The sequence below is a fragment of the Aythya ferina genome (assembly GCF_964211825.1).
Source record: "Aythya ferina genome assembly, chromosome: 7".
NCBI lineage: Eukaryota > Metazoa > Chordata > Aves > Anseriformes > Anatidae > Aythya > Aythya ferina.
Window position 1 is genome coordinate 27445398 of NC_140302.1, and position 20614 is coordinate 27466011.

At 44.9% G+C, this 20614-nt stretch overlaps 1 protein-coding gene across 7 annotated transcripts in view; it reads left to right on the forward strand.

The window, feature by feature from the left end:
- The window catches only part of RBM20 (RNA binding motif protein 20), a 104362-nt gene that overhangs the window by 59258 nt on the left and 24490 nt on the right, over positions 1–20614 (forward strand). For all 7 annotated transcript variants that reach the window (XM_084526334.1, XM_084526333.1, XM_084526335.1 and 4 more), the window contains 3 exons: positions 17178–18318; positions 20027–20088; positions 20244–20335. In XM_084526334.1, coding sequence (XP_084382460.1) covers positions 17178–18318; positions 20027–20088; positions 20244–20335 — 1295 coding nt within the window. The remainder of the gene's footprint in view (positions 1–17177; positions 18319–20026; positions 20089–20243; positions 20336–20614) is intronic.

Here is a 20614-nt window from a genome sequence, read left to right on the forward strand (position 1 = left end):
TAAAAGTTTCCAAATTGGCTAGGAGTGGCCCCTCCAGGCTCTATTTCTAGCTACGTTTGTATTTTCTGTAATGGTTATTTTTGTGGTGGTGTATCATGTCAGCTCAATTATAGACATTTTCATGGATCTGCTGTTCTCTACGTTCATGGTAACTCTCAGCACTTTCGTTCTATGTTCAGACTGGCAAGATCATGAAAACCACAGGCAAATTTTGACTTGTCCCTAATATCCTTTACTTCCCAAACCCCATCCAGACAGGAACATTTTGTGTGGTACCAAAAAAAGCTGCACGATCATGTTGTTCCTGTCTTGCTTTCAGGCGCACCAGATAATGCCACTTGTTTAAGCTTAGTCACGTCTGGGGGAATGTCAGAAGTCTGCATCACATGAGCTGCTGCTCAGATTTCCCAGCCTGTATCAGCATGTTTTCCTGGGCAGAAGCAGGGTAGGGATGTTATTAAAATGGCTCATCTTATGTGTTAGTATGGATATGTAAGCCTCAGCCTTATTCTTGTGATTTTCATGCAGCATTTTGCCTTTATATTCCGCCACTTTATGTGATTTTTTAAAATTTTATTTTATTTTATTTTTTTTCCTTAAGGTAGGCATTTCAGGAGGAAGAACACACATTCTAACCGGTCATCCTGCTTGCATTCTAGCTGGTGTTTTCACTTTCTGCTCAGCCTCAGACTTACCACCTCTGAGCAGCTTTGAGCCTGTCTTTGGCTTCATTTCCACGACCTCATTTCTCTCGCTGTGTGGTCTGTTTGTAGACCTGGTGCTCTTTGTCCTCTTCCCTCCTTGGATCAGGAGGGCTGTCAGCATGTCCTCGCTCATGCCCCAGGCCAGCAGCTTCCCCAGCAGGATGGTGCTGTTCCCAGGACAGGAGAAGCACCCGTTACAGTCTGGTTTTGTTCCCTACTGCCTCTGTGGTGCCTGTGATAAATGCACCACATACAGAACTCGAGATGCTCCATGCTGGGCAGGTGTTTGAGCCTTTCCTTTCCAGCATTGCTTTCTGAAGTTCAAGAGCCACAGCATTCACCCCACCAGCTGTGCAAAGCCTGGAGAGAATGGGAAACGAAGAGCCACAAAGGCCAGCAGCACGCAGCGCTGGGCCTTCATTCACCTTGCTCGCAACAGGTTTTTATCCATGACTCTCACTGCGTCTGACTGCTCTGCCCCAGGGGAAGGTGCTGGCCCGGTTCCCAGATCCTGGTTCAAGTCAGAAGTTGGTTGGCATTGCCTCCTAAGACCCGAAGCGTGTGCTGTGCCCGTCCCGTGCCCCCAGTCTCCCCCCCCGGCTTCGGTGCATACGGAGCTGGCGGCCCTGCGCGTGCCCTTGTAGGGAAGGGTGACACTATCTTGTTGACATCAGCTAATCCAGCCAGGCATGTGGAGGGGCAGCAGAATGTGATGCTCACATGTAGGGTGGCAGATGGCACTCGGGACTGGCTGTCTCCATCGCACCCGCCGACACGGACATACAAGACAGGAAAAGACCTTTTTAGCGTAGCTCTGCACGCCCTACAGAGCTACCGAAGGGCTGGGCTCTGGTAATCTCGTGTGCTGAGCCATGCTCATCCCTAGAGGATTGTTTCCCTGTGTGATAATGAACCATTGCACTCGCCATGGGCTGCAGTACAAAAAGCTGTAGGAATGAGAGAAAAGAAGGAAAAAGAACATGAAGGAAAAAGAGCATAAAAGCAGGTAACTATCCTCTGCCTGCACATGGGAGCAAGCCCTTAGAAGTGCAGGACGACGCAGATGTCTCATCCAGTTACACTTAGGGGGTGCCTCGACCCTCACAAAACTGGATTTTACAGCTCTGAGGCCAGAGAGCAGTGGCTGACCCTGGCAGCAGCAACACGCTGCAGCCTGGATAGTTTTTATCAGCAGTTATCTGATGTTGCCAGTCTCTGAAGCTTTCCTCTTTGCAGACGTTCAAGCAACTAACTTAAAAATAAGTTCACAATTCTGATACGGGCCTGTTTTACTATCTACCCAACAGCAGTCGCACCCATAAACATAGAAGACCATGACAAGGTTTGTTTGGTTTCTTGGTCATTTTGAAAAGTATTTCTGAATTTCGGGTGGCTTTGCTTGTGGTCCTTCAAAAATGTTGATGTCCAAGCACCCAAAAATTTTGGAGTCGCAGTACTTCTGTGGGGTATTTTCAGTCCTTAGTAGATAAGATGAGAAGACAGACCTTCAGTGTTTCTGTCTGTCTCAAGCTGTGCATGAAGCCTGTTTCCAGTCCTGTTAAGGAAGCCAGTTTGCTGTCCTGAACAAATCGGGCTGTGATGCTTGCTGCAAAAAACGATCATAGCTGGGTTGGCTTTTTAATCACCTTTTTCAAATATTGCTATATGGAGAACAGTAGGAGCTTAGGAGGAGTGTAACTGGTAAAAACAAAAAAAATATATGTGAAATTTTCTGCATGAAATACGAAGACTGTTTCTTTGTCTTCTTCCTTGAGGGAAGAAAATACCGCTCCGTTAATATTTAATTTTAAAACTTGGGATGGATTTAACAAGCTCATTTAGAAGAACTTATTTGATTGTTAGAAATTCTTACAGGGGATCCAACCGCAGTTCTGTTTGCCAGCACCCCATTCCTTGGGCTGTGACAGAAAGCAGGGCTACAAAGCGCGATCGTGTGGAGTCCAGATAGAAGCTGCCTCCTACCCCACCTGGAGGTGGCAATTTATGCCAGGAGGTTTGCAGGCTCATGCCACATACAGGCTTCAGGAAGGGTTGTTTGTTCAGTAATCTTCTCTGAGTGGGGATGCTCCCATATCTGGAGTTCTCTGTACAATATTTTTTTGAATTCTGCTGTTTAAATATTCAAATCGATCCGTCACAACCCTGCTTGGCTTGCATCAATGCATCTGACTTTTCAGAATGTTTTCCAAATGACATACTGATGGGTTTCTGTAACGTTAATATCGCGATCCAGAAACTCCATAGACAAGGGCAGAATTTGATTCTTCCATGTGTGTGTGCTCAATTTAAAAAAAAAAAAAAAAAAAAAAAAGAGAGAGAGATTTTTAAATGCATTAAGATAGCAGAGTCCAGAGATTATGCTAAGGAATTTATATGAAGAGGTTGACCTCTGAGTTAGAAAGCTGTGCCAAAAACAACCCCTTAAGTAGGGTGTTAGAGAGCAAAATTTCCTGAAAAGCTGCACTGCAGTGCTCACAGCTCTCCATCAGATGTATTATTGCCTTTGACTTGATGGTTTCTCACTATGTGTGCCATCTGCTCAGCTAGAATTTGTTCTCAGCTGCATTACTTCATTCTTGCCTTTTTTTTTCATGACACAAATGGTCTGAATGATTGTATTTATTTATTTTTCATACCTCCACCAATGTTCAAGGCAGTCAGTGAGCCTTTCTAAGTCTCCCCAGCGCCTGGAAGGATGCTGTCACCTTACCAGAGGGTGTCAGGCAGGTGGGAGCCCGTGCGTGTGCCCACACTGCGGGCATCGAGGCCAGCACGTTGTTCTATCCGAGAACAATGGAGAGGCTCCCAGCTGAAACGTAACCAGCTGAGGGACTTTACAGTCTCACATTTCTCTCTCAATGGGATTTACTTCCACAAGTAACGTTTATTTTTGGTTGCTTTTAGTTAAGGTAGCAAAGGGACTGGAAGGGCGCATTATAATGCATGTTGCCTAATTTATTCTGGTCTTTCTGTAGAGGAAAGACCAGAATAAATTTATAGTTTTTTATTATTATTATTATTATTAATTTTTTTTTCTCCCAGCTCAGCAGATAGAGGGGGCAAGGGCACGCCACAGGAATGAGATTTGCCCGATTGCCTGGAACATTGTTGGTCTGGGGCAAGTTCTTTCCCTGGGTGTGAAGCGAAACACAAGTACCCGATGACAGACGAAAATGCAGGTTGGGGAGAACTAACAGAGAGGAGAGAGTGAATCTTCTCCCTCTCTGGAGAGATCAGAGAGCATGCAGCCTGCATGCTAGGCAGCGTTTTCTGAAATCAAGTTGCCCATGTTACTCGCCTCGCTCCCCTTTGTTGTTCGCTGCCCTGGCTGGGTGGAAAACACGCAGGCCCTCCTGCTGACCCGGGCAGGGCCCGGTGCTGAGCCATATGCAGGCACTGCAAGGATTAGCTCTGCGCCCGGCCGGAAAGGTCTTGCCGCCGTTCCCAGGCTGAGTTTGCCATATGTGTTTCACGTGGCTGTCCTGCGGTTTGCGTGAAATGGAGAGTTCAGCTTCGAGTGCGAGTTGGTTTGTGTTTCCTCATTCTGTTTAATGTAACACAGATGCAGAGGACAGCGTGAGGGCGCCTGTTGCAGAGGGGAGATGCAGCAGGCTTTAGAAAAGCCCCACAGGTTTTGCTAATTCCTTCTCCTTCCCTCGAATTTTCCGCTGCTTCCTGATGGGAGTCGCATGTGGGAAGGAACACCCTTGGACCACCTGTTAAGTGCCTTCCCCCTTTCAGTCACAGGCTTTGCCATCTCTTAAAGACATGGCTTTTTCTTTTGGAGAAGGGCCAGAGACTTGTACAGCAGTTTTCTCCTTTGGAGAGGTGGGGAGAGCGCTCTGACGTGGCACCTGAAGGAGGAAGGAAGGACAGAAAGGAAATTAGAAAGCCTGGACGGAGACCCCTGAGGGCTCCCCTTTGTCCCATCATGTGAAGTATTCAAAGTATATCCAAGTGTGAAGTACTGCAGTGGTTTCTTCTGTAGGACCGTGTCACGTACACAAAGCCCCTGCTATTGTTAAATATTCCCAAGACTAATGCTATTAATTGCTCCAAGCCAGTTCAATAAGCTTTTGCCGTGTCCCAGGTTAGTTGAGTGGCCAGCTAAACAGCTGTAAAGAGAAGGCCTGACTGTCTACAGGGGTACGCACCTCTAGCTTCTTAATTAAGTGTGTGCTGTGGTGTGATATAAGCAGAGGCAGAACAATAGCGCTTTTTGTATCCAATCTTTGCATTTTCTGTTAATCCTTGAATAACGTGAAATACGGGAAAGGTCAATAATTTTGACATCCGGAAGTCAACTATGAGATATTTAGGTTTAGGAAGGTGCAAAACTCGTTCTTGAAAAGCTTTTGGTTTAACGTGGCAGGGACGGCAGCGGGGAGGGACCGGCTGAGCCCAGCCCCGCAGGAAGGCTGTGAGGTCCGGCGCTGCCTCTCGCCCGGCTTTGATCGCAACGGAGCGTGTGGCACAGGTCAGCCTTCGTGTGTGCTGGGGGCAGCGGATTAGCACTCGGCCATGAATTTCCTTTACCGAGTTTCTGCTGGCTGTTTCCGAGAAGGCAGATAGCTGATTTTAGCAATAACATTATCCCAAAGACCAGCACTGCCTTTCCTCAAAGCCTCCGCTGCCCTTGGGAGGCAGCAAGTCTCCTCACAAATTGCTCAGGGGTTAAAACACAAAGTATTGAGTGTGCATTTTTAGAAATTGCAATTTCTTGTTAAAACTTTGTCTGGATAACGCTCATTGCTTTCCGGAGCAAGGGCTTGTGCTGTAGCAGCCAGTCCCTCTCACTGTTCGTTAGCGTAGCTCATTTTTTCCGCAGTTCGCCTAATTAGACTGTGACCCTCTCCCCAGTAGGATCCCATGGCTTTACACTGTGCTGAAGCAGGATTTTGGTGCTGAAATGTGGAGAGACCGAGACCATATGGCATAAACATCAACTGATATTGTTTGCCATCCACACTTGCTGCGTGTAATGCAACAAGAATGGTTCCCGGCAGCCACGTGACTGCCTTCCAGTCCTCCATTTGGGCTGGGTTGGCTTTCCCTTTTCCTTTTTTTTTTTTTTTTTTTCTTCATTCCTAAAGTTGTGACTTTCTGGAAGGAAGCTTGTAACTAGACGGCGCGCAGGGAACAGGTAGAATGTCAATGGGATGTTATTGGGAGGCATGTGCGTAACGCGGACATCGGCTCCCGGCCCCGCTTCCTCCGCACCCGCACGCTGCTGCCCGCAGCCTTACATGTCGCAGAAAGGTAAGATGTACGCTAATTTGCCAAGCCGAGCATGGGCTCGTGGTCACCTTTAAAACTCACTTTTAAAGCACGGCGCCTTCCGTAACAAAGCGAAACAGGCAGGCGTACGTAGCTCTGGCTGCGACGGCTAACTTTGATTTCAAATTAATGATTTGATCTGTTTCGTGCAGTAGCTCGTACTGCTTAGCTTTTCGTAACACGCTTTTATCCTTTAAAAGACATTCCATGCTGAATTGGATCCTATTGATTTTCCATGGTTAACCACCCTGTAATAAGCCTCAAAGTCACTGCGAGTAGACAAAAAGCAGAATTACGTTAATGTCATTTACAACCAGCGGGCAGAATTTATTTCCAAAAGCTAAAGGAAGTCAAAACACCAAAATATTCCAAAGATGGTTGAATTTGGGAATGTGTTCATTAGCTCGCGGACAGAGTTCCTTGGATTAGAAAGAAGAGAGAAAGAACCAGAGCTATATTGTTAATGGCGTTATTATTATTTTTTTAATTGCTACGTCATACATCAAGACAGCTTTTATTTTAAAAAATAAAAGCTTGGAGATGAATAAGATAATTTTAATGAAAAGCAGCACAATTATTTATTTATTTACTTATATATTTAGCGAGTAGCGATCGCAACTTTCTTGGGCATCTTTTCAGACTGGAAATAAAACTGAGTCCAAGCCCCTGAGTGTTATGAGATTAAAAGATAGATCAGTAAGCATGAGGTGTAACGCCTCATGTGCAGGCCAGCAGAATGAATTAAAACCTGTTTTACCTTAGTCATACAGGCTGATTAGTCACACAGACTGCAGCTACCAAGCAGAGCACATGCAGTAAAGTAAAAATAGACAAAACCAGCACGCAAGAACTAATGGGAATAATGCCCTGCTTAACCAAAGAGCAGAGGCTGTCCGTTTGTATTGACAGTTTTGTCAGCAGAGCTGGGCAAATGACCAGCTGAGGTTAGTGGACGGGTTAATATCTTCACACTTTTCCTTTCCTCACAACTGCCACATGCGGTGCTCTGGAACCTGATATTTTTCATCAAAAACTGATTCCTATTTTCCATTCGAGTCTACTAATCAATTTTACCGTGCAGCGCTCGAAGCACATTGACTGTCAGTTACTCCTAATTAATGCTGAAGGCAGACAAAAAGGGAGAATACAATAACTGACGTTATTTAATATAAGATGCCTACCCCGATTTTGTTTCCTTTGTGGAAAGCTCTTTTGGTCCTCGTTCAAGATTTAAGCACTGTTTTATGTTTTGTTTCAGAGGGTTGATTGAATGGCAGTTTATTATTCAAGAAAACAAATTAAACTTCTCAAAGCCAGAGAGTTCCAGCACTTCTGGCACAGGCTGTTTTCTGCCAGAAGGAACACACTCAAGTCTGATTCATACCAACTGTTGCTTTTTAATGGAAGAAAAATAAATAAAGATTCACATTAAAAGATTCGCATTAAAATTTCTTTAGCACAGAAATTTGGACGCGTTAAAGAAAAGGCAAACAACGTTCAGTGCAAAACAGATAATGAGAGCTTCCAGGCCAAACTGTGCTGCGTGTTACTTGCATGTAACAGTACGAACATTAGGGCCTAGTATTGCAGTCTGATTTCAAAGAGCTCATGAAAAGAGGGCATTCTTTGATGTTTTGTTTAAATTGAACATAACCAAGAGGGGACACAGAAGCATTGCTCTGGTTGCACCGAAATCAGGAAGGGCTTTGCAGCTCGCTTCAGTAACAGCTGAGCTAGGTCTGTGTGTGTCAGTGTGTTTCCTAAGGTTGGTGTATATATGTACTCTATATATGTCAGTAATGAGTGCGGGTGTGTAAACAATAGGAATTTCTAACATACGTGTTTTAAAAACTGTAAACTGGGAAACTATAAAATAGGCCTGAGTTTATACCTGAGTGATATTTATTTTAGGAAACCCACAGAGGTTCTGCTTTTCTATTCAGAATTCTGAATAATAAATAACTGAGAACCCCTCTTATTCCTTTAGATTTCCTCCTTTAAGTAGGAAAGGAAATATCAGTGGTAAAGTAAATTATGTTGGCTGCTTCAGATGAGAGTTCTTGCAGCGTTCCTCCTTGGGCACCCTGGTGCTGCGGTGCTCAGTGCCACGCAGCATTCAGACAGCTTCTGGAGGAGGAGGTGACACTAGAATAATTACAAAGCAATTGCAGTGCTCTGGTGTGACTTTTAGTCGCAGGCTGTTGCTTTTCGGCTGGCCTAGGGTGCAATCAGGAGAGCTCAGATTTACATGTGATTTCTGTAGCCCGTACTGCTCTCATTAGGAGAGCTGACTGCAGCTCTAGAGACTTCATTAGGGACTTAAATTAGAGACTTAATTTACTAATAAATTTTTTCATTGAAATTTTAAAATATATCATTAGACTAATATATAATATATAACATAATATATAATAATATATAATAAATAAAAAGGTGAGTGGTAATATTTTTTCCCACAAATGACAATCCTTTCTCTGAGCACAAATGAAACTACTTTGAAGTAAAAATCCTTCTTAGTACTTTAGCATTTCTGCAGTTATATGTCATTTTCTTGTCTACAAACTGAAGACATAACTTCTGTAAAAGGGCTTTTATATTGTCTTATATTACTGTGAAATAGATACGGGTTATTCAAATGAGAAATTATCTGCCTACCACATTACGCTTCCTACTTTCTACATACAAATGAAAACTGCTTTGCCTCCAGGCAGTGTGAGATATTGATATGCTCAAACTTATTATTTTTGTAGTGGTTAACAATACCCCGTGGAAAACACATTAGCAGAAGGTATGGCGAGATATTACTGTAATATCTTTTCTAGTAAGTACTGTATGCCAAGGATTATTTTCCTGTTGGGCATTTGTCCTTTGTGCTTGTGTAAAAAGCCTTTGAAGGGTTTCTGACTTTTTTTTTTTTTTTTTTTTTTTGAGGCTTATTTTTCATTTTTTCCCTTTAATTACAAGGAGCTTTCCAGATCATTTCTCCTGTAGGGGTGGCTCGGAGCGCCGCTGGGAGCTCTGAGCCGCGGCAGAGCAGCGGGTGCTGCTGCCCGTAGCTTGGGTGCTGCTGGAGCTGCTCACCCCGTTACCTGTTTCTGCCAACACTAACCCCTGTCCCAGCTCCTCTGCTAGCCCTGTGGGTCTGCATTACCATCTTTTATCCTGCTTTTCCACTCCCCAAAGGCTTCCCTGCCCCTCAGCCTCCAACAAGCCCTGGTCTCTGCACTTCTTGGGTGGGAGCCGCCGGTGATTTGGGCACGGCACAGGCACCTGCCCGCTGAAGATATGGGGGAACCCCAGTTCCTCTTCTTATGGGGGCACTGCTGTGAGTGTCCGGCCTGGGGACTTTGCACCATAAGGGTGTTTGAAGCCTAGAAGATGAGGGTTGTTGCAGGAAAGGCGCTGGGGAGGCAGGCACGGGCAGCCTGCTGCTGCCAGTCCCATGCAGCTTGCCCGCAAAGTTTATGAAGCTGTGAGACAACTTCTGTGCCAAGTCAGAGCTTTGCAGCATGTTGCAGGGGGCACCGATCTGGTACTATAGCTATTTCTGACAAGTTTTAGCACATATTGAAAATGAAGTTTTTAAACAAATTTCCTTGAAATTCAGTATATGAAGTACATTTCCTTGGGAAGCGCTTGCAGTTAGATGGCTGCAGTGTGGCTTAGTGAATTTGTATGGCCCAATACAGAAGTTAAAAATGTAAAGCAGTGTTCCTGCGCACACACTAATCCTCAGAGCCCTTGACATACCGTGGCGTGTCGTCAAACTGGACACCATTTAAATGTTATGGAACAATAACTTGCCCAACTTCTGAAAACCCTTCCCTGTAACCTTGGGTTTAGGTGGTTGATGTGCTAGTTCTGTATGTCCTTTATTTGAAAGTGGTTGAACTCTCCTCAGTTAAATATTTATGGAGATATGTGTTGCAGGAGAGAAAGCAGAAATATACCCAATATACAGTCTGGATTTCCACACAATATAGGACATGTTTTCAGGGTAAAATGTGTACTGAATAACAGTATACAACAAAGGAGAGAAGAAGCATGAAGGCCACTGCAAAATTCAAGAATACCTGGTTTTGTTCTCATGTTGCAACTGTGGGTTGTTGTCTATGGCATTGCCTTTGGCATTTGAAAGTGTCTAAATCCAACAGAAAAGAAACCATGATGTATAGTTGATTTTAAACAGTAATGCAAGACATCTCTCCCAGAACTATAAAGCAGCAGTTCTTAATAAGAATCACCAGAGTTCAAGCCTTTTTTTTCTTGAAACTGTAAATAGGGCAGTTGCTTTTTTTTTTTTTTTTTTTGGGGGGGGGGGGGTGTCTTTTTTTTTTTTTTCCAAACCATGGAGGAAAGAATGTGGTATGTTCAGCACACAGAGCAAACCAGCCACATGGAAGAGAGGTCCTTGCAATACTAGTGTTTGGAGAGAAGAAGGCAAAATGCATCATGGTTCCCTTCTTGGGAGCGGTCTTTAGTTGATCTGACACTTTCATTAATGACTTGGGTGAACAAAACACCCATTACAATTATGCAGTTATTGCCAAGAGGAGAGGATTTACAAGTGCTCTGGAGGCAGCACAGGAATCCAGAGTAATCCCAACAAACTGGATCTGGCATAACCTGGATGCAGTATTGATGAGGGCGATGTGAAATGCTGATGTGAAAAATCCACTGGACGGTCAAAAGGAGAAAGGACTGAGCTGGCCATCCCCGTGTGGAAAGTAAGACCAGCCAAGTTCCAGTGATCCCTCCAAACAACCATCTCTGGTTCCCACGTGGGCAACAGCTCTTCAGGAACAGGCTGTGCTGTGCTGTTAGGAGGAAAAGCAGTTGCACTGGGCATTACAAACAAATGCAGTACAGTAGATGTGCAGAGAAAGGAGCTGGGGTGGATCTAAGGAAGGCATGACTGTGGCTTCAGGAAGACAAGAGAAACCCTTCTTGGTGTGCGTTGGATGACTGAGCAGAAAGCTGCTGTAGATTTTAAGAGGGGCCTTCTAAGAGTAGGGGAGTCAGGCAGTGAATTGTCCCTGGAGGTTGCGAGGTCTCTTCCAGGGAAGGTTCCCAAGAATGGATTAAATGAGTACATCAAGAGTTGTTGAATTCAGCCTGATGCCACCTCAGCAGTTAGTTTAAAAATCCTCATAAGATCTCGTCCACGATCACAACCATTATTCAAGTTGTAGCTGCTGTGTTTGCCCCTGTATCCTCTACCGTCATCAGTGGAAAATGTCTGACTTCTCTGCATATGAACAAATGTTGGGGACATTTTAGGTGAAAATTTCAAACGAGCCCAAAGGACTCTTGGTGGGAGTCAGGCACTTAACTCCCAGCTTTGTAAACCTCGACCTTAGCAGCTCTGTGGTAACATTTTACATTTCATCTTCCAGCTAACTGCTAGGTCGGATGCTTGTCCAGATAATAGAGTTTACCGTTGCCAAACATATGCAAAACTCTCTTGGCACAGTGCATGTATACATTGGCCAGAGTTTTATTTTAGTCCCTCAGCAGTATAATGGAGGACTTTAAAAGTCATTATTTGGGATAAGAAGGGTTTTACTTGTAGCTTATAAACGTATTAAAGTAGCTTAGGGTTTTTAGTGCTCCCTATCATTAGCTGAACTTACTGGGAAACATGATATTTTTTTAATCAAGTATAACAGAAACTCAGCAAAAAAAATTCTGCAGCAGATGATTTCAGAACTTAAAGTCTAAAAGTGGAGGGTTTTTCTCCTTTCAGCAGATTTTCGAAGCTTTCATGACCAAGAAAGTAATTTCACTAAAAAATAAAATAAAATACTTCTTATGGACACATGGAGAGAGAAATTTAGTATCAGCCAGATGCAGTCTATGGTGTAGAAAAAAGTTCCCGTGTCCACCTTTTAACCAGTGTACCGGACTTTATTGACGTAAGTGTTGGTTTTATTCAACAAGAAAAAAAATTAACTTAGGCCCTGTGTTCTTAGTGGGATCCACAAAACAACATAAAACATTGTTACAACAATTAGTTATTCTAATAATTAACATATGTTGTTGAGATTGCTGAATTTTGTGTTTACTTTTACTGGCATTTGAAATACTGCTTTGCAGTTCCATTGAATTCAAGGGGCTGAATTCTGTCCTCAGAAACAAGCAGATACTTTCACAGAAGTCAAATTGTACATTCTTTAATTGAAGGCTAGGTTTGCCCCTAATATTTTTCAGCTTCACCCATGTAGCAATTGAGTTTTAAGTTTTTCAATTTGCTCTTTTCATGCAGCAGCAGTTGTTCTGGATAAGTTTAAAGAAGGCAGCCCTGTGTGTTTTGAATAAATGATACGTTACAGGGAAGGGATGTTCACACAGAATATAATTGATTTTGTGCTTGGATAATTAGAAAATGGTGCTCTTTGATGTGTTCAGGAGTCCCAAATTAAAAATTCGGAGTTTTCTAACTGTTAGAAAAATTGATTCAGAAACAGTTTGAATGGATGAAAAACAGCATGTTGTTGCAAATGTGGTCTTAAATCTAATCCTAGGCTAACAAAGAGTAGTCATACATTTAGAATATTTAGATATCTTCAGATCCTGCTCCATTTTAATTCTGAAATCAACACAATAATAGAAAAATAAAATGTATGTTTCAAATTATTTCGCAGTGAAAAATATTAACAACTATATCTATCAAAGCTTTTGACAAGTAGATATAATTATGCATAAAGGCAAAAGTGTCATGGCAGAAGGGATACAAAATCTTAGAAGATGGGCAAGTTTCATGGCAAATGCAAGAAAAAATATGCACAGCTCTGAATTAGTCATTTTTTGAAGAATTCAAATTAATTCCCTATGCAGCAGTTCAAATATTTCTAAATTTAAATACTTCCTAAATACACAGTTGTAGCTAATGTCATAACTTTATTAGTTTGTATTTTAAAAAATTATTCCTTTGTTTTGGAAGGTGCCAGGCAGCACTTTAACATCCTTAATTTTGTCATTTGAAAATCACCGAATTGTAGAAATCAAGCTGTGGGTTGTCAGTCTGTTCTAATAGATGTGTTTTGTGCTCGGCCTTTTCATCACTCTTGTAGCCAGGATTACTCAAATAATCCAGCAGTCTAGATACCTTACCTCCGACACCGTGTGTTGCTCAATGTTCTTGGATGCTAAAAACATAATAAGGATTACAGGGGCAGCAGATGGGCAGAATTTATTTATAGCAATGGGGTCTTGCCAACATTTGCAATTTCATTATGAATACTGCAGTAGGTGAAGCACCTCTTCAACTCCTAGCTCCTAGAGCTGGGGGAAAACTTGCCTGGTTTGTGGCTTTCTTCATGGAAACTTTACAGCAGCGCTCCTGGCTGAGATATTTTAGAAAAGAAAGATCATCTCTGGTTTTTCTAGTTGTGCAGCAGAGGCACTTGTGTAGCCCAGCTGTGCGTTTAATGTTAAATAAATTAACAAAGAGAACAACTCCTGTTTACTTTTTACAGTATGACCTTACAATCAGGAATGTTTTGCAAGGGATCGAGCTAACTTTGGCTGATGCGGGCTAATTCCCTGAGCACTCAATGGAGAGCGAGAGGTTATTCATTCAGCTGCTTTGAATCATCTTGCGGCAGGGACCCCCCACGAGCAGCCAGGGCTGCGTTTTGGTAACCTGAGGACAAGCTGGGGTGGGACATGTGTGTGTACGAGAGGTGAATGGCCCCACAAAATGCCGCAGCTGAGCCCCATCTTCACTTGATGCTTGCAGTTTCCAATGATTTAGTAAATCTGCAGCAGGTTTATTTGCAAAGCGATGTTATCAAGTATATAATATAATGATTGTAGAACAGAAAGGGAAAGATTTTAAAAGCTCTGCATGCTGCCCCTGCATATCTCTTACAGCCTGTATTTCATAACAGAACAGAAATCTTTAAATGTGGATGCTATTCTAAGAGATGCTTTATACACAGCCCTCTTCCCAGCCTCCCATCTGCATATCTGTTTTTCCCACTGCCCCATGACCATTCCCTCCCTTCTTTAGCTTGATTAGATAAAATATTCAGTTTCTGCTGTGCGAGGATAAAGCGTGCAACCCGAAGCACCCTGAAATCTGGAAATGCAAACCAGACAGCTGAATTTTGAAGCTGTAGCCGTTCCCAAACCTACCAGTGCATGGGAATGACCCCCCTCGCTAATTCTGTCCCTCTGCAAGTGGCTCAGGGGCTGCAGCTTCTCCTTACAGCGTTTGCTTTTCTCCAGGTAAGGCAGCTCCTCGCAGTCCCCGGCTCCCCACCACCAGCCTGCGGCAAAGGGCTGAAGCCAGTGGGTTTTGGCAGTGCGGTGGGTGCTGTCCTGCTCCCCAGCCCTAAAGCTTTCAGCTGGCTGGAGGCTGTCCTGCTGTGCAGCTGTGCTGAGCACCCCCTGCTCTGCCTGCCCTCACTGCAGAGCCCAGAAATGATTTCAGAGCTGGGGGGGCAGCAAATTGCTAGGCATTCCCAGCTGTGCTCTGACAGGGCACTGCTTATGTACTGGGGTGGGTTACAGGGACATACGAGTCAGGTAGATGCAGTCAGACAGAACACGAGGAGAGCAGCAAGTCTGAGGGAGTTTCAGAGCTTGCAGCAGCATTGTGAGAGTTGTGGTTCCCCTGGGAGGGACCCATGCCCATGTCCTGCAGGTAGCTGCGAGAGCTTGCAGGCGGCTGCAGCTGTTGGGATGTGCACACTGCTGCACGGGCTTGCAGCATGGCACAATTAAGCTGCTGGGAACAGCAGTCATCCGCGGCTCCTGAGCCTGCAAACGTTACATGCTGGCTCTTCTTTTTCTTTTAGGGCCACCAGGCAGTTCTTATTTGCATGCTCTATAAAACTTTTGAAAACATTTTACAGCTTGCTTAACGTACAAAAGGTACAAGCAGCTATAAAATGAAACAGTAGCTCTGACTGTGGTGAGTGCCGCGCAGCACATCGTAAACCAGGATGGTAAACCAGATGCTGGAGGCACAGAAAACACAGCCTGGGCACAGGGCTGTGCCGCGTTCCCCAGCAAGCATGCTGGTGTGGGATCTTCCACTTGCTGAAACCCTGTGGGGCTTCTCAGCAGCTTTTGTGGGTCCTCAGCTTGCAGGCTGGCAGTTCTGCGAGCCTCTGCGTTGTTTTGACTGGAGTTGCACACTGACTTTCATCCGTAATCAAATTTAGAGCAAACTGTATTATAAATGCAAGTCTGAGAGCGAGGAATGGAAACCGCACAGCAAAACAAAAGGCACCTCAGCACTGAAGCGCGCTGGTGTCAGCTTGTGCTGGCAGGGAATCTCGTCATGACATAATGATGCACTTATCCAACGGCGTTTTGTATTTTTGGAGACAGATGTGCCGTGCAGTTGCTAGTGGAAGTTAAATGTTAAATATGAAACCCATTCATTTTCTCTTAGTCATACTTTGGATTTAAGCAGATGTTTTCCTAATTTGTGGTTTTCAAATGTAGCATGCTGACAAGACATTTATCATTAACTACAACTTCATCCATGCAGTTTAGCAAATTGGCCAATTATTAACAGTGAGTGTTGCATGGCGGTTGATGCGTAGCTCCTGCTGCTTTGAAAGGCCTAAATTGAAACTCAATACATTTTTACAATATAAATTAATTGAGCTTTGGACCACATCCCTGTTGTTGGAGTGCTCTCCGCTCTCATTTTCAGAATGAGCAGCCATTTGTAATGTGTCGAGTAGCTGCGCCATCTGTGAGCAGGGCTCCTGCTGGTGTAAGAAGTGAAGGGTCACATTTTTTTCTGGTACGGGTGTGAAAATGGCTGCTGGTATCCAAGTGCAGGCAGCATGGCTTACAGGGGAGCGTGGCCACAGGACAGTTTATGTACACACACACTGGGCTGGCTCTGCCACGGATGCTGCTGGAAGTATACCAGAAGGATGCACGGGGACAGCGAAAGCAGTGTGGGTACAGCTGCCTGGAAGCTAGCATTGCCTAATATTTTCCATTATAACATTTTACTTGTTTATGAATTTACCCATTTAGGATGATTTTTTCTCCTGTTTTCTGTTGACAGGGTTTCATGTGGTAGGGAGAGGGTTGCTGTTGGTGGTGTGAGCTGGGGAGATCTCCCAAAGGTGCTTTCCAACACCAGGAACCAATGTATGGCTGAAAAAAAGTATCATCTCCTATTTTCTTAGTTCTGGAATTCAAGTGGAAAATTTAGTTATCATTTTATTTATCCTACGTACAAGGCTTAAAGGACAACACTCAATGCACCTGTAATTTCTAGGCAGTACAAAGACCTTGATTTTCACCAGCTGACAGTGCAGAAATTTTGCCTTACTTTCCAGTTGAACTATGAAAACTCTTTAGGATGGTTTGTTCATAGTCCTTCTTGCTGCCATTTCTCTTTCTACGGCTTTTGAAGTAGCTGCACAACCTCTGATGCATTTTTCTTCACATTCCCAGCATTTGTTTTTGCTCTGGGTTTCCAGCAAATCATATGCTTTTTTCCCTCCTCTATATTCCCATCTGCCCAGCAGGGAAGCTATGTATTTTGTTACAAAACAGGCTGCCGTACAATTAAAGGAGAATTGTAAATAGTTTTAAAAAAATGTGTTATGTATTGTATCTTCCTTGATGCCACCGGCTATGCTAGTTGTTTAGTACTTACTGGGTTGCTTTATGCGACCATCTGATGTCCTTTCCTTCACTTCCCCCTGCTCTGTGGGAAAAGGTGGTGCTGGGTCCTACTGAGCATAAAACACCATAAAAATCCACAAATGCTACTGGGAGGTTGAAAACTGCATAAAAAGGGCAGGGGGGTGGGAGGGAACAGAGTTTCAGGGATGGTCTGGGGTAGCTTATGTTGCCTCTGCTCCTGGTTTGCATTACGGGTGTGAATCCCATGGGTATTTAAAGTGAGCTGAAGGTCTGAGCCACAGGGTCAGTGAGGGATGAAACGGGGGTTTGCAAGAGAGATCCGTGATATACTTGTCTCCCTCATAACTTTTTGATTGAAACGGACATGCAGCAGAGGTTTAAGCAAAGACGGGTTATAGCTGCATTGCCAGCCACCACCTTGCTCTCCTGGGTTTAGACGAGTAAATCTCTCGAAGTGGCTGCTTGCCTCATGCCAGGCTGTAGCAGGAGGCAAGACCAGTTTGATTTCGGGTGAATTTGGCTAACCCACGTCCTGACCCCTTGCAGCGCTGCCAAGCTCCTGGAGAAGAGCCCATTCTCCGTCGGCACCCCGAACCCCCTGCTCCCCTCGCCGGCCAGCCTGCAGCTGGCCCAGCTCCAGGCGCAGCTCACGCTGCAGCGGCTGAAGTTGGCTCAGAGCGCCGTCACCAACAACCCGGCCGCTGCCACCGTCCTCAACCAGGTGCTCTCCAAAGTGGCCATGTCCCAGCCGCTCTTCAACCAGCTGAGGCACCCCTCCGTGATGAACGCCCCGCCAGGACACACGGCCGGGGGCCCTCCGCCAGGGCCCGGCATCGCTAGCGCGAGGTTCCCCTCCGGTGGCATCGCCTTCCCCGCACAGACCCCAGCCTTGGCCACGCCGGGGGGTGGCTTGGGTCCCGTGCAGGCTCAGGCCCCCAACACCATCGTCATGAATCCCTTTGGAGGCGTTATGGCTCCCACCTCCGGCCAGCAGCCCGTGGTCGTGGGTCTCAACAAGGCAGGACCCTCTGCTGCCGCTGCTGCAGCAGCAGGGGGGTTTTACGAGTACAACAAGCAAAATGTCACCGCCCCACAAGCCTACACCTCGGAGGGGGATCCTCCTGGCCAGCATGGCTTCCCTTCGGCAGCAGGGGCTCGCTACGAGGCACCCTTCAGCACTGCTGGGCCACTGAAGCACGATGCGCCTGCGGGGTTCCAGAAGGAGGCCTTTGGGGCGACGCCGTCCTTCCCCAGTGACCCGCACACCAGTGCTCATCCAAAGGGAGATCCCGGCCCCATCTTGCATGGCACTGGTACAAGCAACCAGTGGGAAAATATCCCTAATTTCTCCGGCCAAAACAAGCCTGACCTCCTGCCCAGCGACAGCATGTGGCCATCAGCAAGCCAGCAGCCGTATGAAATAAGAAACGAGCTGTACAACCCCGAAGAACCGACACCTGACACAAAGTTTAGCGCGGCCGCGGCCCCGGCGTTCGGCAGGCTCAACAATAGCAAGCAGAGCTTCGGCAGCCCCCGGGTGAGGCAGAATGAGGAGCTGAGCGCCGGCACAGCCGAGCTGCCCATGCGGCCGCTGCAGCCCCACGAGCTGAATGACTTTCACGGCGCGGCCCCCCTCCACTTCCCCCATGTCTGCGCCCTCTGTGACAAGAAGATCTTTGATCTGAAGGTGAGTGGTTTTAATTGCATGCAGGGGCATGGCTCGGACACAAGGCGTTTGAAGGGGTGCCCTGTCTGTCTGTGTGTCTGTCTGGTGATTTATCTGGCTGCCTGTCCAGCTCCAGGTGTAGCCGTGTCCGTCAGCCAAGTCAGCCTCGCTCGCTGTGGAGGTATCCAGAGAGAAATACAGACAGAGTTTCATAGGCCTGGGACTTGGAGCATTGTAAATCTGTTTTGTGAAAATTACTGGGGTTTCAGGGTCTGTTTTTGTTCCGCATTTCACTGTGAAAATGTGAGGGCGGGCACATGTGCGTGCGCAGCACTCTGTCACTGGGAGATTATAGTCCCGGCGTGAGAAATGCCAGATCCAGGCTCAAGTTGTTGCTCATCTCTGATGGATGCAGTTCAAGGGGAGGAGGAGCTTGAACCTGATTTCCCCCCTTCACCCTCCTCTTCTCCTCCCAGTACTGTAATTGCACATCTGCAGTTTCTTCTGGCTCTCACTTTGTTTCTGATCCCAAAGCCTTCCCAATAAAACCTGTGTGGAAACTTGATTAAATAAAATAGCACTTTTTCATAAAATGAGTTTGCTAATTTCTCTTTTGGGATGTCCTACACCCCTTAGTAGCTCTAAGGAAAATTTAGATCCCATTGTCCCAGTGGCTTTGGCCTGGAAGCAAGACGCTACCCAGCATATCGGGTACAGACCATGCTCCCTGTTCTTATGTCATGGGCCCAGCCAGCTTTTCTTGGCCATGTTTATACTGTCAGAGGAGCCTCCAACTCAAACTGACCCTTGAGCAGAGACTTCCTGGTTGTCCAGTGAGCCTGTGTGCTAGATCATGTTATAGGTCAGCTCTGGAGACAGCTATGTACGTAGCCCACCACTGCCCAAGGGCTCTGCCTGGGGCTGTTTTTGCCTGATGAGCCCAGCCCCACAAGTCCTTGTGGCCTTTTCCATCACATCGCAGGACCAGCACCTAATGGCAAAGGCATGTGTTCTCATGCTGATGGTGGCCTGACAAAAATATTACAACAGGAACAGTGGCCAGCAAATGAAATAGTAGCTGATATGTACATGCCCTGTGGCTTTGGGATATTTGAATGCATTTGCTCTTTCATGTTTCTCTTTTAGTCTTTGAGCAGCTGTTCGCAAGAGGGTTTGCTATGGCTACTGCAGCTACAGGAGTGGTGTGAACTATCCCCCATCTAGGGCATGCTGGCCATTTCTTTTTTTGTTTAACATTTAAAAAGTGTGGGTAGATGTCATTACAATGAGTTTTAGTCGATCTGTTCATTGGTGAACTGCCTCATTTCATTCATAAAAGTGTAAATAACTAAATGCACTTCTCTTACAAGTATTGCTCACCTACTGAAATGAATAATCACCCTCTTCATGGACATTGCAGGAGTTGGGAATGCTCGGAGCCTTTTCAGATATAATAAGTTGACTGATTTAATAGAAATAAACATTCTAGATTTAAAAATGAATACAGAGAAGCTGTCCATGTGTAAAGTAACTGGTAGGTAATTTAGCCTACAAATATCAAATCAGTAAATGTATTGGATAGAAGTGCACTTGGATCCAGTATCATACACTTTGATCTTCAGCGTTTCAGCATTGATTTTAGAATAAGGCAATTGGAATGGAGAAGCAGTTTCTTGTATATTTGTTTCAGGATTTTTCCTATGCTCATCATCTCTTTGTTTCAACATAGGACTGGGATCAGCACATTAAGGGAAGTCTTCACATCCAAAAATGTATGGCTTTTTCAGATAAGTAAGTATTATTTCACAGACAGTCTTCCAACTCAATTCCTAATAGAGCATCCCTTACTTCAGTGGCTTTACACCAGGAATTTACTGTCTAATAATAATGCTTTAATATTTATGGCACATTATGCATGCTCCTAAAGTTGTTTTTTTCTTTTCCAGCACTGGTATCCGGTGTGTGTTAAGTTCAGCAGATGGAACATTGCATTTATCACCAAATAATGCAGCAGTTTTCAATCCATCTAGTATTGAAGGTGAATGGTTGCGTGTGCAATAATTATATATATACTTTTTAATGAAAGGGAAAGTCAGTCTCTGGGGAAAAATGGACATTTCAAATGACATATGATACAAGTTTCCAAGGAAAATAGTTTTTAGATGTTGTATACAGAGAGACTTAAAAGGCAAGATTGTCTTTCAAAATGTCAATTTATTTTTCGTTCAATTAGTTGTTTTCACAGTACAATGTGAAGCAGTGTATAATTTGGTGTAGAAACTACGAAATGAATTGTTATGTAAATGGGGCATTTCTT